General features: G+C 38.0%; 1 protein-coding gene across 1 annotated transcript in view; it reads right to left on the minus strand.

Moving 5' to 3' along the window:
• PFDN1 (prefoldin subunit 1) overlaps positions 1 to 10,979 on the minus strand; it is a 54,771-nt gene extending 43,792 nt beyond the window's left edge. The window contains exons 1-2 of the mRNA XM_033095695.1: positions 10,832 to 10,979; positions 8,226 to 8,392 (exon numbers count right to left, since the gene is read on the minus strand). Coding sequence (XP_032951586.1) covers positions 8,226 to 8,392; positions 10,832 to 10,864 — 200 coding nt within the window. The 5' untranslated portion in view covers positions 10,865 to 10,979. The remainder of the gene's footprint in view (positions 1 to 8,225; positions 8,393 to 10,831) is intronic.
• Between the last annotated feature and the right edge of the window lie 10,094 nt (positions 10,980 to 21,073).

Below are 21,073 nucleotides of genomic sequence, written 5' to 3' on the forward strand. Positions count from 1 at the left end.
CTAATGGTTTTGACTAAAGTGATCTACATGTTTTAAAAGGGTCGCTCTGGCTGCCCAGTTGAGAACTGCTATGAAGTGGTAAGGAGGGAAGCAGGGAGCCCAGTTAGGAGGCAACTGCAATAAATGGTAGTTTAGACCAGGGTGATGGTAAGTAGAAATGTTCAGATTCTGGACTAATTTAAAGATAGCCTTTGCTAATGGAGTGAAAGAGAGGAATCAAGGATGAGTCCAAGATTTCGAAAAACTGGAAGGACAGAAAAGCCATTTACTGAAATTAGGAGGACTGAGGGAGAAACTGGTTTACATGTAAAAGGTGAGAATTTTATTTTGGTTAAGTTAATTTTAAGATGCCTATTAGACATCAAATGGAAATGTAAAGCAGACAGGTAGATATACAAGTTTAGAGTTCGGGGAAGGGGTCTAAGATAAAGACAAAAATCTGGGAGTTGTCAGTGCATAAAAAGGCATTTAAAGAGGTAAGCCTGGAGGAGATCCACAGACTAAGTACAGACTAGAGGAGGGGGAAAAATCCAAAGGCTGAGCCCAAGGTCAATCTAATATTTGGAAATGGAAAAGAAAAGGAAACAGTAAAGGAGACTGAGTAGGAATGGCCAGTGAAATAGGAGGGAAACCAAGACGTGGTAGCCTGGAAGCCAAGGGAAGTAGTGCTTCGAGAAGGAAACAGAGCAACTGGACTAACCACTGTGGATCAGTCAAATAACATGAGGACTGAGAATTCACTGCAATTGTTAGAGAATCATGGTTCTTTAGGGAACCCAATCCCATGCAAACATTCTTGGTTCTAGATGAGTAACTCACACACTGCTAGGTTCAATCTGTACTAATTAAAAATCACTGTGTATTTTTAAATCAAACTGTTACTCCTGAAATGGAAGCAGTAGTATGTTCATCTATTTTAAACATGATGCTTATTTTTGGTCACTATTTGGTATTCTAAGTATTCTGGTAAATAATCACCTCTGATGTTTACCACTTTTACTCTGGCCTCATCAAACCCCAAACATGTCCACATATAAGCATCAAGCTATGCTACAACTTTTTCCAAGATGTGACCTTCATTTTACTAGTAGGTTAAAATGTAACACTGAATAAAATATAACCCTTGGATGGCAAAAAATTACTACCCAATGAGTACTGAAGGGCACAAACAGAACCAGAAGACTCCTGGTACAAAAGCAGAAAGTCACAGTGAAATATAAATATATTCTGGCACAAATGCAAAAGACTCAGTCAGACACACACATACAGGATGCATATTGTGGTCCAAATCTTTTTACTCTGAGCCAAACAACGTAAAAGGCTCGGCTTAGGGTAGTCATGTTCTTATCTATTTAAAGATATTTTTAATACTGGGCTCTTGCTGCTGTGCACATTTTGATATGAGAACATTTCAAGTCCTCTTCAAAGCCAAAAGAATAGTGTCTTCCAAGTTATCTGGTCCATTTCAAGGTAATGGATCTTCCTCAGAATAAGGGTTGGTAATGAGAGTTCCTGGCCAGGACAATGAGATAACATTCTCCCAGACAAGTCCATTCAAACTTGAATTCTAAAAGCAAACTGAGTATACATTCTTCACAAAGCCACAGGCACTAATGATGCATGCAACACACTGCAATCCTAATTGTTCCATCTGGGCAAAGGATACTTGCAGTTCACAGCAATTCCTATATAAGAAAAGAATACTATTATAACTAGTCGTTATCAAGTGTGTGTTCATAGGTATATATGGACTGACTTGTACCTTCCAGGTCAAAATGTGTTTTCTGAGTTCCTTCTCAGCTGCCTCATTAAACAGATGATATTCCCTGACATGAACACTTCAGTCTTCTCTCAGATTAGATAGCAAGATGTTCCTAAATCTGCCACTATGAGATAAGTGGCAGTTAAAATCAGAAAATTCTTGGTACAGCTTAAAACTGACTGTTTTCCATTTCAGAGAAATTCAGCTAAAGTCAGAGCACACAATTCCCCAACGACAAAGTAACAAAGTTCAAGATTATTGCTACCTTTATATTTTTATTTATAGAGGAACAACAAGGTACCTTTCACTCTTCCCTCGGTTAACTACATTGCTTCTTGCTTGTCACCAACTGGAATACACTGCAGTATCCTCTTGTATTGTTGAATAATAGCTACTTTCATGCAACAAAAGTGGATTTTGTTTAATCCTATGTCAGTTAAAAAAATAAAAAGGTCACACCTTTTAATGTCAGTAAATGCACAGGCAAAGTCCTCCAAATAACTAAATGAATCAATTACATTTACCTTTTTAAAACAAGTTCAGGGCTGAAATAAGTAACCCTACAAGGACACAGGAAATAAAAATTTTATTTTAGCATGTTTATACATCCCAAAGTAAGCATAACGGACCTTCTTTGTCCTCTTTTACAATAGACTTCTAATTTGTAAGACATTTTCAAAATTAATTTCCTGTGTTTCAGAAAGATTGTTTGGATCCTGGAGGACATGGGAGGGGAAGAAGGGAAAGAATTATTAAAAGTACTCTTCTGCAGAAGAAACATGGCTATGTAATTCCTACACAAATGTTTGTTAACTTCCCCTGGCATAAAAAGTGATTGATGTCATTCTACACAGCAGTGCAGCAGAGTTATAATGAACACTAAGTTTTGAAATCACTGACAACTTAAGGAAATTAAGAATATTACTCAAAAAATCTCCTCTCCCTAGAGTACCACATCTGTGGAAAAGAGAGTGCCCATCTGGGGTTATATACATACGCGACATCAACAAAACTGAAGTCATTTTTCCTTGCACAACAGGAAAAGCTGTGGTTTTTCCCCTTAGAACTCTGAGCAATGAAAGCCATGACTTTAAATGGCTCTGTATAAAAACACAAGGGTGGGTCATAGCCTATTAGTAAAAGCAGCTCAACATCAAGAACAACTCTTCCTTTAAAATAAAAATTTAAGAAAATAACTAAAAATTCCTTCTTATCTTTGAAAATCATTTTCTCTTTGCTTCATTTTCTCTAAAATACAGATTAATACCTTTAAAGAGGGTATAAAAGGAGCTTATAAATTTGAATTTGCAATGTGCTCTCACACCAAAAGTAATCTGCACATTATCTTTTTTCTCCTATAGCAAGCACTAAATAAAATATCCAAACTTGATTCTAGTGAGAACAATATAAACTATTTAAGTATAACAGCAAAAATATTTACTATTTGTAATAAATAGTAAACCACGATTTGTGGTTTATTTCCTAATCTTTTAAGAATAAAATTGGTACAACTATTTCTTCAGCTCTAAAAATGACCTCAAATTGACTGGAATACCAACTCTACAGCTACATGAAATTGTAAAATGGTTGCAAAACTTGAGGCAGCATAACTAGATCCCTTTCCATTAATATTTAACACAACTAAACTTCAAGAAACTGCAAAAATTTCATCCTGGCTTTTACCAAATGTCACAATTCGAATTACCGGTCAACATCCAAACTAACAGTTATAATCACAACAAAACCAACATAACATTTTAAATAAAGGGCAGTTCAACCATGCTGTTGTGGACAGTTCAGATCTCTACATCTTAATTAGTTGAAAAATTGCTCAACTATTTATAGATTTTTTTTTTTAATTTGTTACGTATCTGGAATAGACCTACTGCTTGCACTTTCTACCTGTGCCACATTTATCTTAAGTCTTACACTTCTGGATCTTTTAACCATTAGAGATCAACCATCAAATTACTTCAACAAGTAGAAATAGTAACACCGCTCCCAAAGAGCAATTTCTGCATTGCTAGACACTTATCTAGTTGGTGGATTTATACCATTGTTCATTCTTAGTTCCTTAAATGTAAAAAATACCCACAGAATGGTGGCATACCTCTCAATTAGTTTAAATATGGTACAAAGTTATTTTTAGTTAGGTTCAAGTTTTAAAAAGGCACTAATTCTTCTCAAAGGCTAATCTACTCAAGTTCCTCCCATATTAAAAAAAAATAAACAGCTATTTGTCTCTTTTGGAAAGAAGAAATGTTATTTATGTAATGCTCGAGCAAAAGGATGTCAGAATAACAGACCTGACATAAAACCAGGATCAGGGTCATACCTATTGTTAATAAAAATAAGTTTGACATTTATTCTAATGATGGTCCTTTCAAACACTAGCATAGATAAATGTCATTTTTTGTGCACTTTCAACTGTAATTCTTATTTTTTTAAAAAGATTCCTCTACTATGCAAAGTAAAAAGGAAGAAAACCACCATGTACCATTATAAACTGATTCTTATTCATGAAAATAAAGATACAAGAAACATCCATGTAATATTTGTTTGAGATCTGTCTATTCCCTCCCTGCATGCTAGAAAGATGCAAAGACAAACACTTCCAACTATTCAGACAGATCATTCCACAGTTGTAACTTTCATCATAGTTCTCAAAGCAGTATGGTGAGGTCAGCTCACAAACAGCTTAAGGAGTAAAACTAGAAATTGGTGGTAGTAGTATCAAGCTACATAACAGCCTCTCCAAAGAATATGAAGTAACAGAACTAAAATGTGCTGGCAATATGCCAAGAGACTGGATGGAATATAGCTTTGAGCAACAAATACGCAGAGCTTACAGTATATAGCAATTCATCATCTCTTACCCTGCAGCTTGATTTTCCTTGTTTTAGACCAAAAATAGCCATATGTAAGAGGATTTAACGCTACCAAATTTCTCCATACTTATGACCTGAAATGCATCTGGGCTTGCAATGATTTGGTAAACTAAATACATACCCTAAAAAAAAAGAAAAATCTGACTTTCATCCTACTGATGAGGAAGGTAAAATAGATACAATGATATTGATATTATTCTGCATAGAATAGCCTTTATTCTCCAAGGATTATATTGCCCTCAGCTTGATCTTAAAGGCTTGGGTTTTTCTATATTGTCAGTTCTCACTGAATATCTCTGCAACTGGTTGGTATTTAGAATTAGTCAACCTTCTCAATAGATTTAATAAAGAACTAATCCTGTCAGATCAAATGACATAATTTTGGTCAGAAACAATTCCTTTGACCTTAGTCATAATATGTTACTTTTATAATTTCACCTTTATTAAATCATAATAATAGAACAGAATGATAAACGCTAATTCTTAATCTCTGACACTTTCGAAACATATGTTCTTTCTAAGAAACCAAAAGAAAAAAAATGCAGTTATTTTAAGCAAGAGAAAGAATCATATTCAATTCAAATCAACACATCTATTTTGTGCTAGACATTATGCTGAAAACTAAAGAAACAAAGACAATATGTATCTGGTCTCACAGAGCTGCCAATCTAGTTGGGAAGACGGACCCATTTAAAAATCAGTCAGTTTCTCTCTGTCTCTCTCAATGTGGTCTACTAGCTATAGGAACAAAAGCCCTAAGATCACCCAGAGAAGTGGCTAAGTCTTCCAGGAAGGATGGAAAAATCTTCAGAAAAAATGAGCTATGTCTTGAAGGATAAGAATTTCACAAGGGAAAGTGGGATATCACAGGCCAAGAAAGACAGAATGAGCAGAAGCAAGAAAACACAAAAACATGGCATGTGTGAGGAAGCCCAGGTGGCAAGGGTAGGGACAACAATTTCTGGTACATGTGCTACTACTCTTCTATCCTCACCCCATGACAGACATCACTAATCAATTAAAGCATGTTTGAAGTCTACATGAGACTCAAACTCCTTCTCAACCAATAACCCAAAACCAGTGGAAGGAGGTAAGTCCAGGAGATGAGATTTGCATGCTCTCCTGAGCCTGGGAATACAAAGTGGTGGGACTTGAGGCTGGAAGGGTAAAGTAAGGACAGATGATAAGTGACCATGAATGCTAGACTAACGAATTTAGATTTTTATCCTGTGAGCAACAGAGAATGAACAGAGGATTTTAAGAAGAATATTAACGTGTCAATTCTGGCAGTTGTATGAAGAATGCCATTGGACAGACAGAATAAAGGTAGAAAGAACAGTTAAGATGCTATTGCAATAATCTAAGCAAGACACAATGAGGCCTGAATCTCAGAGATGGCAAAAATCTACTGCAGATTTTTTCTAAATAAAAAATGGAACGTTTTGGATTTCATAATTCATGGTTTTGAAACAACAGTTTGAGAAAAATTAGTATTCTAATTAGAATTCCCAAATAATACTCAAAAAGAAAAAGACAATTTAAGGTAAAGACTAGAATTAAAGAAGTGAATCACAATGATACTCAAGATTACCCAAGACTATAAATTCAGAAATAGATATTTCAGGTTTAGCATCAAGAAAGAGAACATCCTCATGACCAGACTAATACTCAGCAAGTCTTTTCTTCCTGAGGGCACTAATACTCTAGCCAAACAACAAACACTATTCACCTTACATGCCCCTACAACGCAGGGTCAAATGCGCACTCTCGGTGAGATGCAGAAAGCACAAAGTCAAATTTAAAAACAAAGTTTGAAACTATATGGGAGTTCCACTTTACCCAAATATTTAAAACTACACATTAAAGAAACATAATTTATGAAATAAATCTTCTGGAAATACTACTGTTCTACCATTAACTAATTCATATCCCAGCCTTTAAACTCTAAAATTCTTTGTGTGGAATACAACCTATCTGTAGTACTTCAGGCAGCATGCAAAAAAAAAAAAAAAAACAGCAACACTTCTTCAGAATGCGTAATAAATGAAATTATTCTAATTAAAAATAAAAATTTCATTGTAGTTCAAAAGGCCAAAGATAGTCAGAGTTTTTCTATTTTGGAAAAAAATTCTTTAGCTGTTGCAAACAAACGCTAATGTAGTGATGTGAAATCCAAGTACAACATGTTAACAAGCATGCTAGAAAAGCTAGCATTACCGTTTTAAGACCTAAGGATATTCACATTAAGGATAAAATTATCCTGTAATGAATGCCAACAATGCCCTTCTTACTACATAGACACATATTCAAGGGTTCTACTTTGTTCTCATTCCAATTCTTTTGTGTCCCAGTAATGAACTCTCAAATTGGGACTCTTTTCCTCTTAAAACAGCTAAAATGAAAAATATGAACTCTGGAGATAAAATTTATTTGTGGTATATTGTTTATTCTGAGAAAGCAAATCAAATGAACAGCTTATCATAACCTATTTCTTTTCCAGAAAGATATGGATTAGCTAGTCATGAACAGGGTCTACTTCTCATGATGTCATTCCAAAGCCATTACTACTAAATGTTACACATGTTATTCTTCCTTCAAATCAATCACAAAACAAGTCACCCGAAGACTGAGGTCAAATTCCATTCCAACGAAAGGCTCTCGAAACTTGAAAGTAATGGTCCACTTACTAAGTAATATTCAAAGACCAAATTCCAGAAAAACCCTACTGTTTTACCTCCCCCACTTAAAAAAAAAAAAAAAATCAGTCTTCTCTTTTAGCTCATTGTAATGGAATGTGACCTGTAGTTAAGGGCTTTTCCATTCCTTACTGCTCAGAGAACACGAAGCAGATCTGTTCTCTCTTGTCAGAGCAAAATGTTTTTTAAAAGGAAAAAGTGAAATGTAGGTGGTTAATCATATAATAACAATTAGAAACAAAAGGTAAATTGGTTTACTAGATTTCTCATGTATGACAGGATGAGTGTATTTAAATGACAATTGAATCTACTTTTATTTTACAACCCTGGTCAGACATCTGAAAGATTTTTTTTTTCCTAATTAAAGTTTATTGGGGTGACAAATGTTAGTAAAGTTACATAGATTTCAGGTGTACAATTCTGTAATACATCATCCATATATCACATTGTGTGTTCACCACCCAGAGTCAGTTCTCTTTCCATCACCATATATTTGGACATCTAAAAGATTTATGATTATTAGGTAGGGAAGGGGAGGTTAAAACTACAACTACTTAAATAAATCTCCATACACAAAATTACTATAAACATCTTTTCATGAAAAATCTTTTTTTTTTTTTTAATCACTGAAGTTACACACTTTTAAGAACCTAGTAGTAGAGAGAACACGGAAATATTTAAGAAATGTACTTCAAAGTCTAAAATTAAACACATCTATTTGGGATTCGATTTCTCATTTTTTAAAAAAGAAGGTATTTGACTAGATGATCTTTAAAGCTACAGTGATACTTTAACCTGTTTTAAAACAAACAAATTCTATGATTTAATTCAGACAAAACCTCTCCCAAGATAACTCCCATAAGGATATATTTTACTTACATTCTTCCTACACCTTCATACATGTTAGTCTCGTCTACCAAAGTCATAATCTCTGTATCTGTAAGATGTGCATGCTTTTTCGTTCTGTTTAGCTGTTCAATCTGTATATCTGCAAGCTTCACCTTCTGTTGAGTGTCAATAACTTTAGCTTGAAGCTCTGTGAAGGCCTAATAAAAACAAGTCCTTGATTTAGTAGGTGAAACACTTAATAAGAAACATTTAAGTTAAATCCAAATGTATTAAAATTAAGCATGCTAACCAGAGACAAAGCTATGAAATTTACCAAAGCAAACATCAATAAAAGTCAGTATAATTATAATCGATCAAGCCACTAGGCTACATACTGAAATTACCCTGTCAGAAGATGGAATCTATTTGAAGCAGAAACAAATGCACATTAAGTAATAACCATGTCAAGTAGCAGGGACCCAAGGAGTAATAAAAGCAATGAATGCAATAAACAGAGGATGAAACCCAGAAATCCAAAACAAGAACCATAAATGTAACAACTCTCTACATTTGTGTTATTCAACCAGGTTTCAAAGCACTTTCCCACGTTTCAAATATTAATAGAAATATTAACATGAGAACACTGAAGGATATAATAATATCGCATTTATTCCTCTCAATAATCCTATGAGTTAGAAATGGCTATTTCATCATTACAGTTTACAAATTAAGTAACCAAATGTGTTAAAGAGCTGTAAGTGGCTTGCACAGGGTTGACCGACTATCAGGTGGAAAGGCAGGTACTAAATTTCTTGTGACCCCTAGTTCAGGAATCTACCCATTCTACTGTCTACAGTAATATAAAGAACATAAATAATAGAGATATTTTAAAGAAAAAGACAAAAAAGGAAAACATTTCAAAGCATTGGTAGAATTGGATCATGATCTTCATATACACATACCAGGCCAAATTTGAACCTTGTGTACACTGTTCAACCTTGTGTACGCGTAACTGAAAGATAAACACAGTTCTTGGATACTCTTGTTGAAGTGCCTGAAATTTAACAGTGCATGCTGTTAAATTTATGCCTTAATAATAACATTTGTGACTGCAATACATGGCAAAAGGTACTACTTAACTTTTATTCTGACTTTGTTCTCACCTACTGGTAAGGTTTCCAAAGATTTATTTTGTATGAAGGGAGGTGCCTGAAAATTTCCTACTAGTCTCCAGCCAAAATAAAACCTTATCGAGATATTAGAAGATAAAATCTTTAAACGAGTTTCTTCAGTTAATTGGTTGTAAAACTATCCAACTTAAATGTGTAATCATTTTCTTAGTTTTCATTCATTGCCCACAGGTGTCTTAGCAACAAATTCAAATAATACTGGGAAGTTAAGTCCATTCATAGCTCTATGTTAGCTCTTTCAATAAATCCAGGCTTAAATTTGAACTTTTAACAGGAGAAAAAAGTAAATTTTTACACTGCGTTAAGCATTCTTAAAATGAACTTTGTTCTGCATGTAAAATTACCTGATTGTTCTGTACACAGTTTGCTAAGGGAGCTGAAATATTGTTAAAGCTGAGATACTTGAGCATTAGAGAACACCACGTAAGGGCAAAATTTACAAGTTTCAAAACAAGAATGACAAAAAGCAAGACATACACATAAATCCTCACAGCAATAACAAAGAGCTTCATGTAGTACGATCGACAGCTATTTCAGCTGTCCTATTTCTCATGCAAAGGTTGACCAAAAGGGAATCTGAAGTAAAATTTGCTCTTATGAAGAACCTAAGTAGTCAAAAGGTGTGGAGCAGACAATACTGGATTCTAGTCCCAACCTTTGATTCAATTTTTTTCTGGAACTCAGTTTCCTTTTCTGGAAAAGTATAGTTTAAACTAGATGCAGCCTAGGATCCTTTCCAATACCGGTCCCCCTCCCCACCCCAAAAAACTGTTGGGGTCCGTAATGATGTTAGAATCCTGACAACTCTTAGATGATGAAAACGTTTCTGAATAATAACACATTTATAAGCAATTGTTTGAATAGAGAAACCCAATTCCTTCTGATTATCAATTTTATTTGTAAAACTTGGCAGGACTTGTTTCTTTTTCGACAAGTCCTTCAAAAAAGGTAAAAGGTGGGGAGCCAGAGCCCTGAGATGCACAATGCTATGAGCATGTCTGACTCTGGACTGTACTGCGACCTTTCAAGATATGGGATCGAATAAATGGCCTAAAAGCACTGGCTGGATTTGGAATTTTTCAAAGCTAATGAGGATGCACCATTACAGATGCCTAGGCTCAGGCGAACCGTCCTAAGGGGCTCCAATTTGAAACGCTTATTTCAGGCCTCAATACGAAACTGAAGGCCCAAGCGCAACGTAACGGCTCTGCAGCTCGGAAGAGAACAGGCCAGCTATTGGCGCACCAGACAATCAAAGACAGCTCAACGGGCTGTTACCCACCAAGAGCCGCTCGCCCCCTACTCCAACTTAAGAAGACCCGATCCCGCCTTGGGACTTCAGGAAATCATTCCCCAGTTCCCTGGGGCCTCTTTCCGTCTTCAAGACTCGAGCCTCCTCGATATTCTTATCCACAGTCCCCTTAGCTACTAAAGAGAAGCCTCGGCCTGCTCAAGACGCTCTCTTACCTTCTTTAACTCCAAATCCACGGGCGCCGCCATCTTGGCTCACTCTCTGCGCCTGCGCGATGGAAGAAGGCCCGAAAAAGTGAGGAGGAAGGGCGCGCTTTGGCTGTTTAATTGTCCCCCTTTCTTCTGCGCCTGCGCATAAATCGGGCTTGCCGGGCTTCTTCCCTTCACGCGGGCTAGTGGCGCTTGAAATGAATATTCTGGATTCGATTCAGCCTGTGTTCCCCACGTGATCTATCAGGTTTGGGCTGCTTCTCCACGTCCTTCCAGCCACAACATCAACATGCAGATTTCGTGTATGGTTTTAAGCATTTTGACAAATAGCTCAGTTTTTGCTGCTAAATTGAGACGTATGAATATCAGACCAAAACCTCTTCAGTCATTCAGTCCTTCAGCTAGTCCCTGTGCTGTCAGGAATGAGAATCAGCCTGCACCTCAGGCATGCCAGTGTGGAGAAAAACAAGATTATTGGAGTGGTCTTCCAAAGAACTTATTTCTAAGGAATGCTCTTGGAGGACATTTTTGACATAGTGGTTCCCAAGAGAAGCCAAAAAAGTATGTTTAAAAACAAACAAACAAAAAAACACAGATTGTCTGGTCCTCGTCCCAAACTTAATTACTTAGAATTTTTGAGATTGGGGCCCAGAAATTTGCACTTTTGCAAACAATCCTTATGACCTGATGCAACGTCATCTGCAGACCAAATTTTGAGAATTTGCTGTAAAAGATCTAGCATTTGAACCAGAATATTGGATAGAAATTGGACTTTAGGACATGGCAGAAATGGATGTTTTATCTACTCTAAAAACTTGTGAGGGGGGCCGGCCTGGTGGCTCAGGCGGTTAGAGCTCCATGCTCTTAACGCCGAAGGCTGCCGGTTCGATTCCCACATGGGCCAGTGGGCTCTCAACCACAAGGTTGTCGGTTCGACTCCTTGACTCCCACAAGAGATGGTGGGCTGCACCCCTTGCAACTAGCAATGGCAACTGGACCTGGAGCTGAGCTGCGCCCTCCACAACTCAGATTGAAAGGACAACAACTTGACTTGGAAAAAGTCCTGGAAGTACACACTGTTCCCCAATAAAGTCCTGTTCCCCTTAAAAAAAAAAAAAAAAGAAAACTTTAAAAAAAAAAAAAAAAAAAAAAAAAAAAAACTTGTGAGGGAAGGGAAAGGGAAGGAATTTGGAACCGGCCAGACCTGGATTAAAGGTTTGGTTTACCTTGAGCCTAGGTCTGTTTGGTTCCATTTACTAGCTATGTAGCAATAGAGTTTGTCTCCTCTTTTAATTTGAGAATAACAATATTGACCTAATAGGATTATTGTGAGGAATACATAAGATCAGGATGAAACACTCCAAACATAGCACCACACACACAGTAGGTACTCAATGAATAGTTGTTAGTTGAGGTAGTTAACATTGTCATGTTTGTCTTTCAATGTCCAGCAAACAGGTCACCTCCTCCATTATGTCTTTTTTTTATTTTTTACATCACTCAACAACCAAAAATAATATCTCCTTTAAACTCTCCTCAAGACCACATCTGTTCTTCTCTTAAGGCACATGAAACTTTCTACCTTCAATTTTTTTTCCTTATTAGACTGTAAGCTCCTTGAAATCAAGAACGATAGAATAATTGTTCTCCCAGCACTTATACCCAGAACACCTATCACAGTGCCTCATAGGGAAGAAATACAAAATAAACACTTGATGAGAATGAATTCTTCAGAAGAAAATTTGTCATCACTTTCTAATTTGAGAAAGAAAAGGGGGGCCTAATTTTACTCTGGGGCCTTCTTAGAACTTCACTATAGATAATCAATAAATAATGACCCAAAAATTAAAATTCATAGAAAGTCTCAGATACTTTACTGTACATTACCTCATGAGATTTTGAAACACTCCTCATAGCAATTCATGTGTAATGTAAAAAGTTAAGAGCATGGGCTAAGGTATCAGACAACCTAGGTTCAAGTACTGTCTGTATTATTTAATAAGAATGTGACCCTAGGCAAAAGTCTCCTCTCAAATTTTTTGGTCATTGTTCCTTTTTGCATACCACTCCTTCCTCTTGAGTTTAATTTCCTTCTTGATAAAGTAAATCTTCAGTATATTCTTTCAGGATGAGTATTTGAGAAGTAAACTCTGTTAGTCTTTGTGTTAAGGGTTGAATTGTATCCCCCAAAAAAAGATGTGTTGAAGTCCTATATCCAGTACCTCCAAATGTCATCTATTCAGAAATCCAGTCTTTACACAGGTAATGTTAAAATGAAGTCTTTAGGGTGGGCCCTAATCCAATATGTCTTAGTCTTTCAGGCTGCTATAATCACCACAGAGTGGATGGCTTATAAACAACAAACATGTATTTCTCACAGTTCTGGAACTGGAAATCTGAGATCAGGGTACCAGTACGGTTAGGTGAGGGTCCTCTTCAGGGTTGCAAACTGCAGACCTCTCACTATGTCCTCACTTGGTGGAAAGGGTGAGGGAATCTCTGTGGGGGTCTCTTATAAGATCCAGTAAAGCCACTTTTGGGTATACACCCAAAAGAATTAAAACAGGGACTTGAATAGATATTTATATATCCATGTTCAGAGCAGCATATTCACAATATGCAAAATGTGGAAATAATTGGAAGCAAACACATGTTATAACCCAGGTTAACCTTGAGGACATTTTGCTAAGTGAAATAAGCCAGTCACAAGAAGACAAATATTTTATAATTCCACTTATATGAAGGATTTAGAGTAGTCAAAATCATAAAGGCAGAAAGTAGAATGGTGGGTGCCAGGAGCTAGGGAGAAGAGGGGGAATGGGGAGTTATTGTTTAATAGGTATAGAGTTTCAGTTTCACAAGATGAAAGACTTTTAGAGATGGGTGGCGGTAATGGTAGCACAACATTATGAATGCATTTCATACCCCTGAACTGTACACTTAAAAATGGTGAAGAAGGTAAATTTTATGTTATGTCTATATTACCACATTAAAAAATGGAAAAAATTTATTTGTACCTTTTTCAAATCTACCTGCTCTTTTCTTTTTTATGATATGTAATGATATATTCTTGCCTAATAGTGAACATAATTAGAACATAATGAACATAATTATTCTTAAATGTTTTTACAGTGTCTTATCATCTAGTGTGGATTCTTCCATTGGAGGCATTTGCTGGTCTTTCTTATGAAAGTTGATTTTCTCATATTACTAAGTTCATATTACTGAGTTCATATGACTAAGAACTCATCAAAAGTGTCTAGCATGTCCTGGGCTGTGGAAACATCCCTTCACATCCATTTCCACCAAAGCCCTGTGAGATTCACAGGTTCCAAACCAGTTTTTATGTTAATTCTTGACACCACATGAATGTACCAAATTTAGGGAAAAATAAAACTTTCCCTGAGCATAAAGTTGGCAGAATGTGATATACATTTACAGACTGGAAGCCACTGTAATATTTTTCCATATCTCCTTTTCATTTGGGTCTTCAAAATAAAATTATTTCCTTTCTCTCTGGAGCTTTTAAAACAGCAGAAAGGGGGCCGGCCCGGTGGCTCAGGCAGTTGGAGCTCCATGCTCCTAAATCTGAAGGCTGCCGGTTCAATTCCCACATGGGCCAGTGGGCTCTCAACCACAAGGTTGCCAGTTCAGTTCCTCGAGTCCCGCGAGGGATGGTGGGCTCCGTCCCCTGCAACTAGTAACGGCAACTGGACCTGGAGCTGAGCTGCGCCCTCCACAGCTAAGACTGAAAAGGACAACTTGAAGCTAAATGGCACCCTCCACAACCAAGACTGAAAGGACAACAACTTGAAGCTGAACGGCACCCTCCACAACTAAGATTGAAAGGACAACAACTTGACTTGGAAAACAGGCCTGGAAGTACACACTGTTCCCCAATAAAGTCCTGTTCCTCTTCCCCAATAAAAATCTAAAAAAAAAAAAAAAAAAAAAAAAAAAACCAGCAGAAAGAGACCTTCTATGAAAGCACTGAAGAGTTTGCAGTACTTCGACATTTGCTTAGAGAATAACCAGGATGTGCTGGTGTCTATCGTTTTCATAGTAAAAACAGACTTCCCACTGAAGGATTCACTAGCACAGGGATGTACTACTTCTGAGGTTCAATCAGTCCACAGTTGTGGAATTTAGAAAGGTGATCTATTATCCCTCAGTTCTGTTTCTCCATGCGCAATACACTTATTTAGTCATTTAACAAATATTTATTGAACATCCATTAGACATTGATCCAGGCCCTTGGGATGTAACAGTAACAGGCGACAAACTCTCTCACCTCATGGAGTACATATTCCAGTGGGGGACAGACAAACAATAAACCTGCAAACAAACAATTTCAGATATTGATCAGAGTTATCAAGGAAGAAAACAACAATGTGGTTAGAGATTGGGTGGAGTCCACCAAGGTGTGGGAAACTCTCTGGAAGGACACTCATCTGAGATGGGACTTGAAAAATGAGAATGAGCCAGCTATGCAAAGAGCTGGGGAAAGAGCATTCCAAACAGAAGGAATAGCAAGAGCAAAGGGTATAGGATGGGAAGAGGCTTGGCAGGAAGAAGCTGGATAGGAAGATTGGTGGAAGGTGACATCAGAGAGTTGGACAGGGGGCCAGACCGTGAAAGGCCTTCTAAGCTACAGTCCTTGCAAGCTACAGTCAGGGGTTAGAATGTTATTTTGAGTGTGATTGGAAGCCATTGAATGATTTCAAGCAGGGGATTGATATAATCTGAAGAGATTGATATGATCTCATTTTGTTTTATTTTTTAAATTTTTATTGGGGAATATTGGGGAACTATGTGTTTCTCCAGGGCCCATCAGCTCCAAGTCATTGTCCTTCACTCTAGTTGTGGAGGGCACAGCTCACTGGCCCATGTGGGAATCAAACCGGCAACCCTGCGGTTCAGAGCTTACGCTCTAACCTACTGAGCCATCCAGCCTCCCCACATGATCTCATTTTAAAGGCATCATTGTGTGTTCCACATGGAGAATGGATTGGAGGGAGCAAGAGTAGAAGCAAAGAGACCACTTAGGAGAGTATTGCAGTAGTGCAAGAGAAAGATGATGGTGATCTAGGTGAAGATGACAGCAGTAAAGATAAAAAGAAGTAGATGGATTCAGGTAGAAGTTACTGAACTTGATGAAGGAATGAATTGGGGGCAGGAGGGTGGCAATGAAAAAAGAAAAGGAATCAAAAATTATTCCTAATCTCCAAATAATTATACTGAGTGAAAGAGGCCAGGAAAAGAAAGAATAATATACTATATGGTTCTATGTATATAAAATTCTAGAAAATACAAACAAATTAAAGTGACAGAAAGAAGATCAGAAGTTGCCAGATAGGGTTGGGCGTTAGGGCGACTGGGGAGGAGACAGAGGAAGGGATTACAAAAGAGCATTAGATAACTTTTGTGGCGATGGATATGTGAATTATCTTGATTGTGGAGATGGTTTTCTGGGTGGAAACATCAAATTTTATACTTCAATATATTCAGTTTATTGTATGTCAATTAAACCCCAATAAAGCTGTTTTAAAAGGAAAATAAAGACTCCTAGGGTTTTGACCTGAGCAAAATAATTGAACGGTAATGTCTTTTATTGAAAAGTAAAAATTAATTCTTATGATATAGCCTGCAGGCAATCTCAAAGCCACTCCGTAGGAAAAACACGAATAATCCATCCCTTGTGAAAAGACTATATTAGAGTATAGGGTCAGCTGCTACAACAGAGATCCAAAATAGCAATGACTGGAACAATATAGAAGCTTATTTCTCTTTGTCACAACCATCCAGGCGTAAGCAGTTGTAGGGCAAGTATGTGAGTTCCACAATGCCAGAGGTCCCAGCCTCCTTCTACCTTATCCATATGACCTCATCACCACCATGGAAGGGGAAAAGTAAGGGCCGGCTCACTCTTCTCTTTAAAGGCGTGTCCTAGAAGTTTTGGGTATGGTTCCGGTCATATCACTCTGGCCCAAATAGAATCACATGGCCATTCCCGGCTGCAAGAGAGGTTGGGAAATGTAGTTATTATTATGGGCAATTATATGTCTAGTTAAACACCAGGAATTCTATTATTATGAAAGGGAATTAGAAGACAGATACTGGGGGGAAATGAGCAGTTTCTGACATCAGAGCTTTTCAGCTTAAAAGCAAGATCAAGCTATTTGATCTTCACAACTTTGTAAGATAAATAGACCCCATTTAGTTTTTGGAGGAAGTTTAGCAGAGTGATTAAGAGTATAAGCTTTAGAGTCTGACATCCTAGTTTCAAATCCTGTTTCCGCCATTTATTAGCTGTGAGATCCCAGGAAGATTACTTAAACTCTCAGAGCTTCCGTCTCTTCAACCATATACTAAGCATAATAGTACCCATCTTACAGGTTGTTATGAGGATTAAAAATGTGATAGTGCCTGGAATTTAGTTGCACCTAATCAACATTAACTATGTGTCAAGTATTGTGAGCTTACAGATAAATAAAAGAGCAGTTCACAGTACAGTGGGGATCACAGGTAAATAAGAGAGTTATAAAAGAATATGAAAATTCTGCTGCAAAGGAAGTGACCCCAGTAGCTGGAAGAACACAGAGGAGGGGCTCCTAAACCAGGAATCTTGTAGTAAAAATGGGAGTTTGTGGCAAAAAGGGAGAAAGGCTATTCCTGGAAGACAGACAAAAAACCAAGGTAAGAACCTGGTCTCTTCAGGGAAACACAAGTTTGGTATGGCTGAAGCACAGAAGCATGTTAACCACTAAGAGAAAGGGTCAGAGAGATGGATGAGGGCCAATGGTTGAGGAACTTTCAAGTCAAGCTCAAGAGCGCGTGGGTTCTATCCTGTGGTCATCGAGTGTAATGGAGTGTTGTAAGCAGGGGAGTGACTGGTCACATGGAGTAGATTACCGAAGATTACAATGGAGTAATTATGGAGTGATTCCCAAGAAGCAGAAGAGAATCAGAATTGGAGCAGCCATCCAAATACCAAGGGGCTAGAACTAAGGTAATGGAAGAAGAGAAGAGCTCCAGAGTTTATCTGCTCTTCAAAATTCCTGCCCTGTCTTGAGCAAGTTCTCTCTTAATTTCTGCCTTAGCTCAGCTGCTTTTGCACCACTTAAATTACTAGAGAAATATCTTTGATAATATTTGTATATAAAGTTGACCAACCATCATGGTTCACCCAAGACTACACCAGTTTTTGCATTGAAAGTCCCGTGTTCTGGGAAATCCCTCAGTCCTGGACAGTCCGGGACAGGATAGTTGGGTACCCAACCTTTAGAGCCTTATGGAGAGGCCGTGTGAGGTAATGTTTAAGAGAAAATTCTGGAAGCAGGTCGCCTGTTACTTTATCTCTTCAGCAAGTTACTTTACCTCTCTGTAGCTAGGTTTCCCCACATGAAAAAGGGGAATGATGCTGTGTAGTAACTACTTCACAGGGTCATTATGAGGATTAAGTGGATTAATAGATACTGAATAGTTAGAATGGTACCTCTCTGGAACACTGTATCTGCTGGGAGCAGATACAATTTTGAAATCGTAACCATTTTAAACCTACTGCCTTCTGGTTTATTTCACTTCTGTCCCATACATCCCCTTGTTCTTTCATCCTTTCTTGGATGTCTCCAGACCCTTTACTTCCAGCTCTCAGTCATCCCACCCAAGGCGAGAAAAAGTAGTTCTGTGACACAGGAAACTCTCTGGCCTGTATGTAGCCTCTGAAAGTGTTAAATTGAATTAAACAGAATTGAAGGCTTTTAAGATTCTCTCCCAAGTGGGCTACCTACTGATATCCTCAAGAATGAGGAAGTCTGTACCTGTGTCCTTTGAAAATAAATTCTGTACAAGGGTCTGCCTAGGAGAAGGATGGGATGGGGTAGGGATTGGTAAGGCTTGTATGGTAGTTCTGTGAGGGCCTCAGGGACAGAGATGGGTCCTCCCCAAATGACACATTTGCCAAAAAAATTCTGAGGTAGCTTTTCTAACTGACAAAGTAAGGTTTGGGGCTAGGACCTTCCTAGGAGGGAAAGGGGGCCTTAACTGTGCCTACCAAATGAAATAGTCATTGGAAACTCTGCAGGAGAGGAAGTGAGTCGTAGGCAGGAACTGGTGGTGGCTTTTCCCAGGCACCTTGCCACATCTGATTCAATCTGTTTATGAAAAGTCCAAGGAAAGTGAATATATTTAATCAATTTGATGATTTAAACCTTCGTAAGAGATGAAGCTGGGTAACAAAGCATAACAAAGGTTGGGATGTTTATCCCATTGCTCACCAGAGAAAGTGAGGGTGTGGGGCCTGCCAGAGGTGAGAGCCAAGAACAGGCGACTCTGCCCAAGAATAGGAAAGGAATAAAATCAGGGAAATCAAAAGTCTAGGAGAGAATCCATGTCTCTATCACCCCAGCTCACCCCAAGAGGAAAAAGTTCATGGTCCTTTAGAACAGGAAGAAGAATACAATGAGGTTGGGTTGACATCTGGACAAAACACACCATGCATTTTATAAATAGACACCAAAAGGTACCAGTGCCAAGGAATGTTTTTTCACCTTCAGAGCTGTACCTAGGGTAAAAGCTTTTACCCAGAGCACCTACATTTAGCAGCTCCAAAAGTCTTTAAATAAAGATTTTTTTAATTGGAGAAGCTAAACAATTTCATATTTTTTTTATTTTATATATAAGAACATGAATGTCAACTGTAATTGAAATTTTTTTTAACTTTAAAAAATAAAATGAAACAAATAACAGTAATAAATTAGAAGAACATGAGTGATTGTAGAACCTAGTAACCAAGAAACTTAGTTAAATGAGGAAGCCCCACATTGGCTACCTTGTTACTCTCATGTGTAGCCACAAGCAACTCAAGGTTTCAATTAACCAGTTCGAACTTCATCCTGGAAAGAGGCAATGGCCCTTTCCTTTATGGTTCCAGAAAGAGTCCCAGGATTGGATTTCCCTGGTCTAACTTGGGTCACGTGCACATCACTGAAACAATCACAATAGCCAGAGGCATGTAATGCTCTGATTGGCCAGGTACAGGTCATCTAGTCATTCCTGGAAGGCTAGGGGTATCAGCTCCACCCCAAAAGCACAAGAATTGAGCTCAGGTGAGGGGAAAGTGTCTCTTCACAAAAGAATAAAGTATAACTATCAATGGAAGAGATAATAGATGACACAAAGAGAAAAAAAATAGATGTCCATTACACCTTAGCTGCCAAAATTTCGATTTTTTAAATCCTCTCTCCTAATGAATAGGTCAATTTCATTTCAGTGGTTACATTAACCTCATGATGGTGAAGCCTTGTTCTTCCCCAGATAGCGGTGGTCAGGGACCTCAAAGAAACAGACTTTCTTTGCAATGGAGTCCTAGGATCATTGGATGTGGAGGATCCCTCCCAGCCAAGGGGACTGAATCTAAGAATGCTGCTTGGCTTTTCTAGCTCAGCGACACTGAGTACTGTTTCGTTACACATTTAACAGCCACTCTTGATAAGGATGTGGAAGTTACCACTTCCTTTTGTCCCCTCGGCTAAGGTCAAATGCCTCTCAGCCTGCATTTGAAAAGATGGCAAAGCGTGGCTGTGGGTGAAAATGAGGTTTGCCAGGAGAAGCGATTACCCAAGGACATAGCAAATTGATGTCCAAGCTAATACTAGAGCCCAGGAGTCTTGAATTCCCTTCCAGAGTTCCTTTCATTCCACCCTGTGGCCTCTCTTGGTGGATTCCAACAAGACTACTACTGAATCTCACACAGAATTTGGAGTCAGAAGGCTCCATTTGTCTCAGGAATATGGGACTCCTTTTTGTAGCTATTTATTCTCGATCACACTTGAACATGTAGATCTTTAAAAGGGCATGAATCCCAGAGCACCAAGAGAAGAGGAGATAGAAGAAGCTCCAGGGCTCTGCTCCCTAGAAGAAGGATGATCCTGATGTTCTTTCAGACTTGGACTATGCATTGGGAATTCTGGGTACTCCATAAATACACCAGGATGTTTAGGATATCCTTGGCAGTATGCTAAGTGTTGTACCTGTGAGGCATTTTTTTCTCTGGATCAGTATGAGCATAGTCTCTTCAGCATCGCAAAGGGGCTGAAAACACTCAGAAGGTTAAGAACCACCACTGTAAAATGACCTTCCAAATGTGATTTGTCATCATAATTTCCAATGGAAGCTTTAAAAGCACTGACCCCTGGGCCCCTCCTTCTGGAAAAGTGGGTTTAGTGGATCTGTGCTGGGGCCCAAAGA

The sequence above is a fragment of the Rhinolophus ferrumequinum genome, chromosome 24, assembly GCF_004115265.2.
Source record: "Rhinolophus ferrumequinum isolate MPI-CBG mRhiFer1 chromosome 24, mRhiFer1_v1.p, whole genome shotgun sequence".
Taxonomy (NCBI): Eukaryota; Metazoa; Chordata; class Mammalia; order Chiroptera; family Rhinolophidae; genus Rhinolophus; species Rhinolophus ferrumequinum.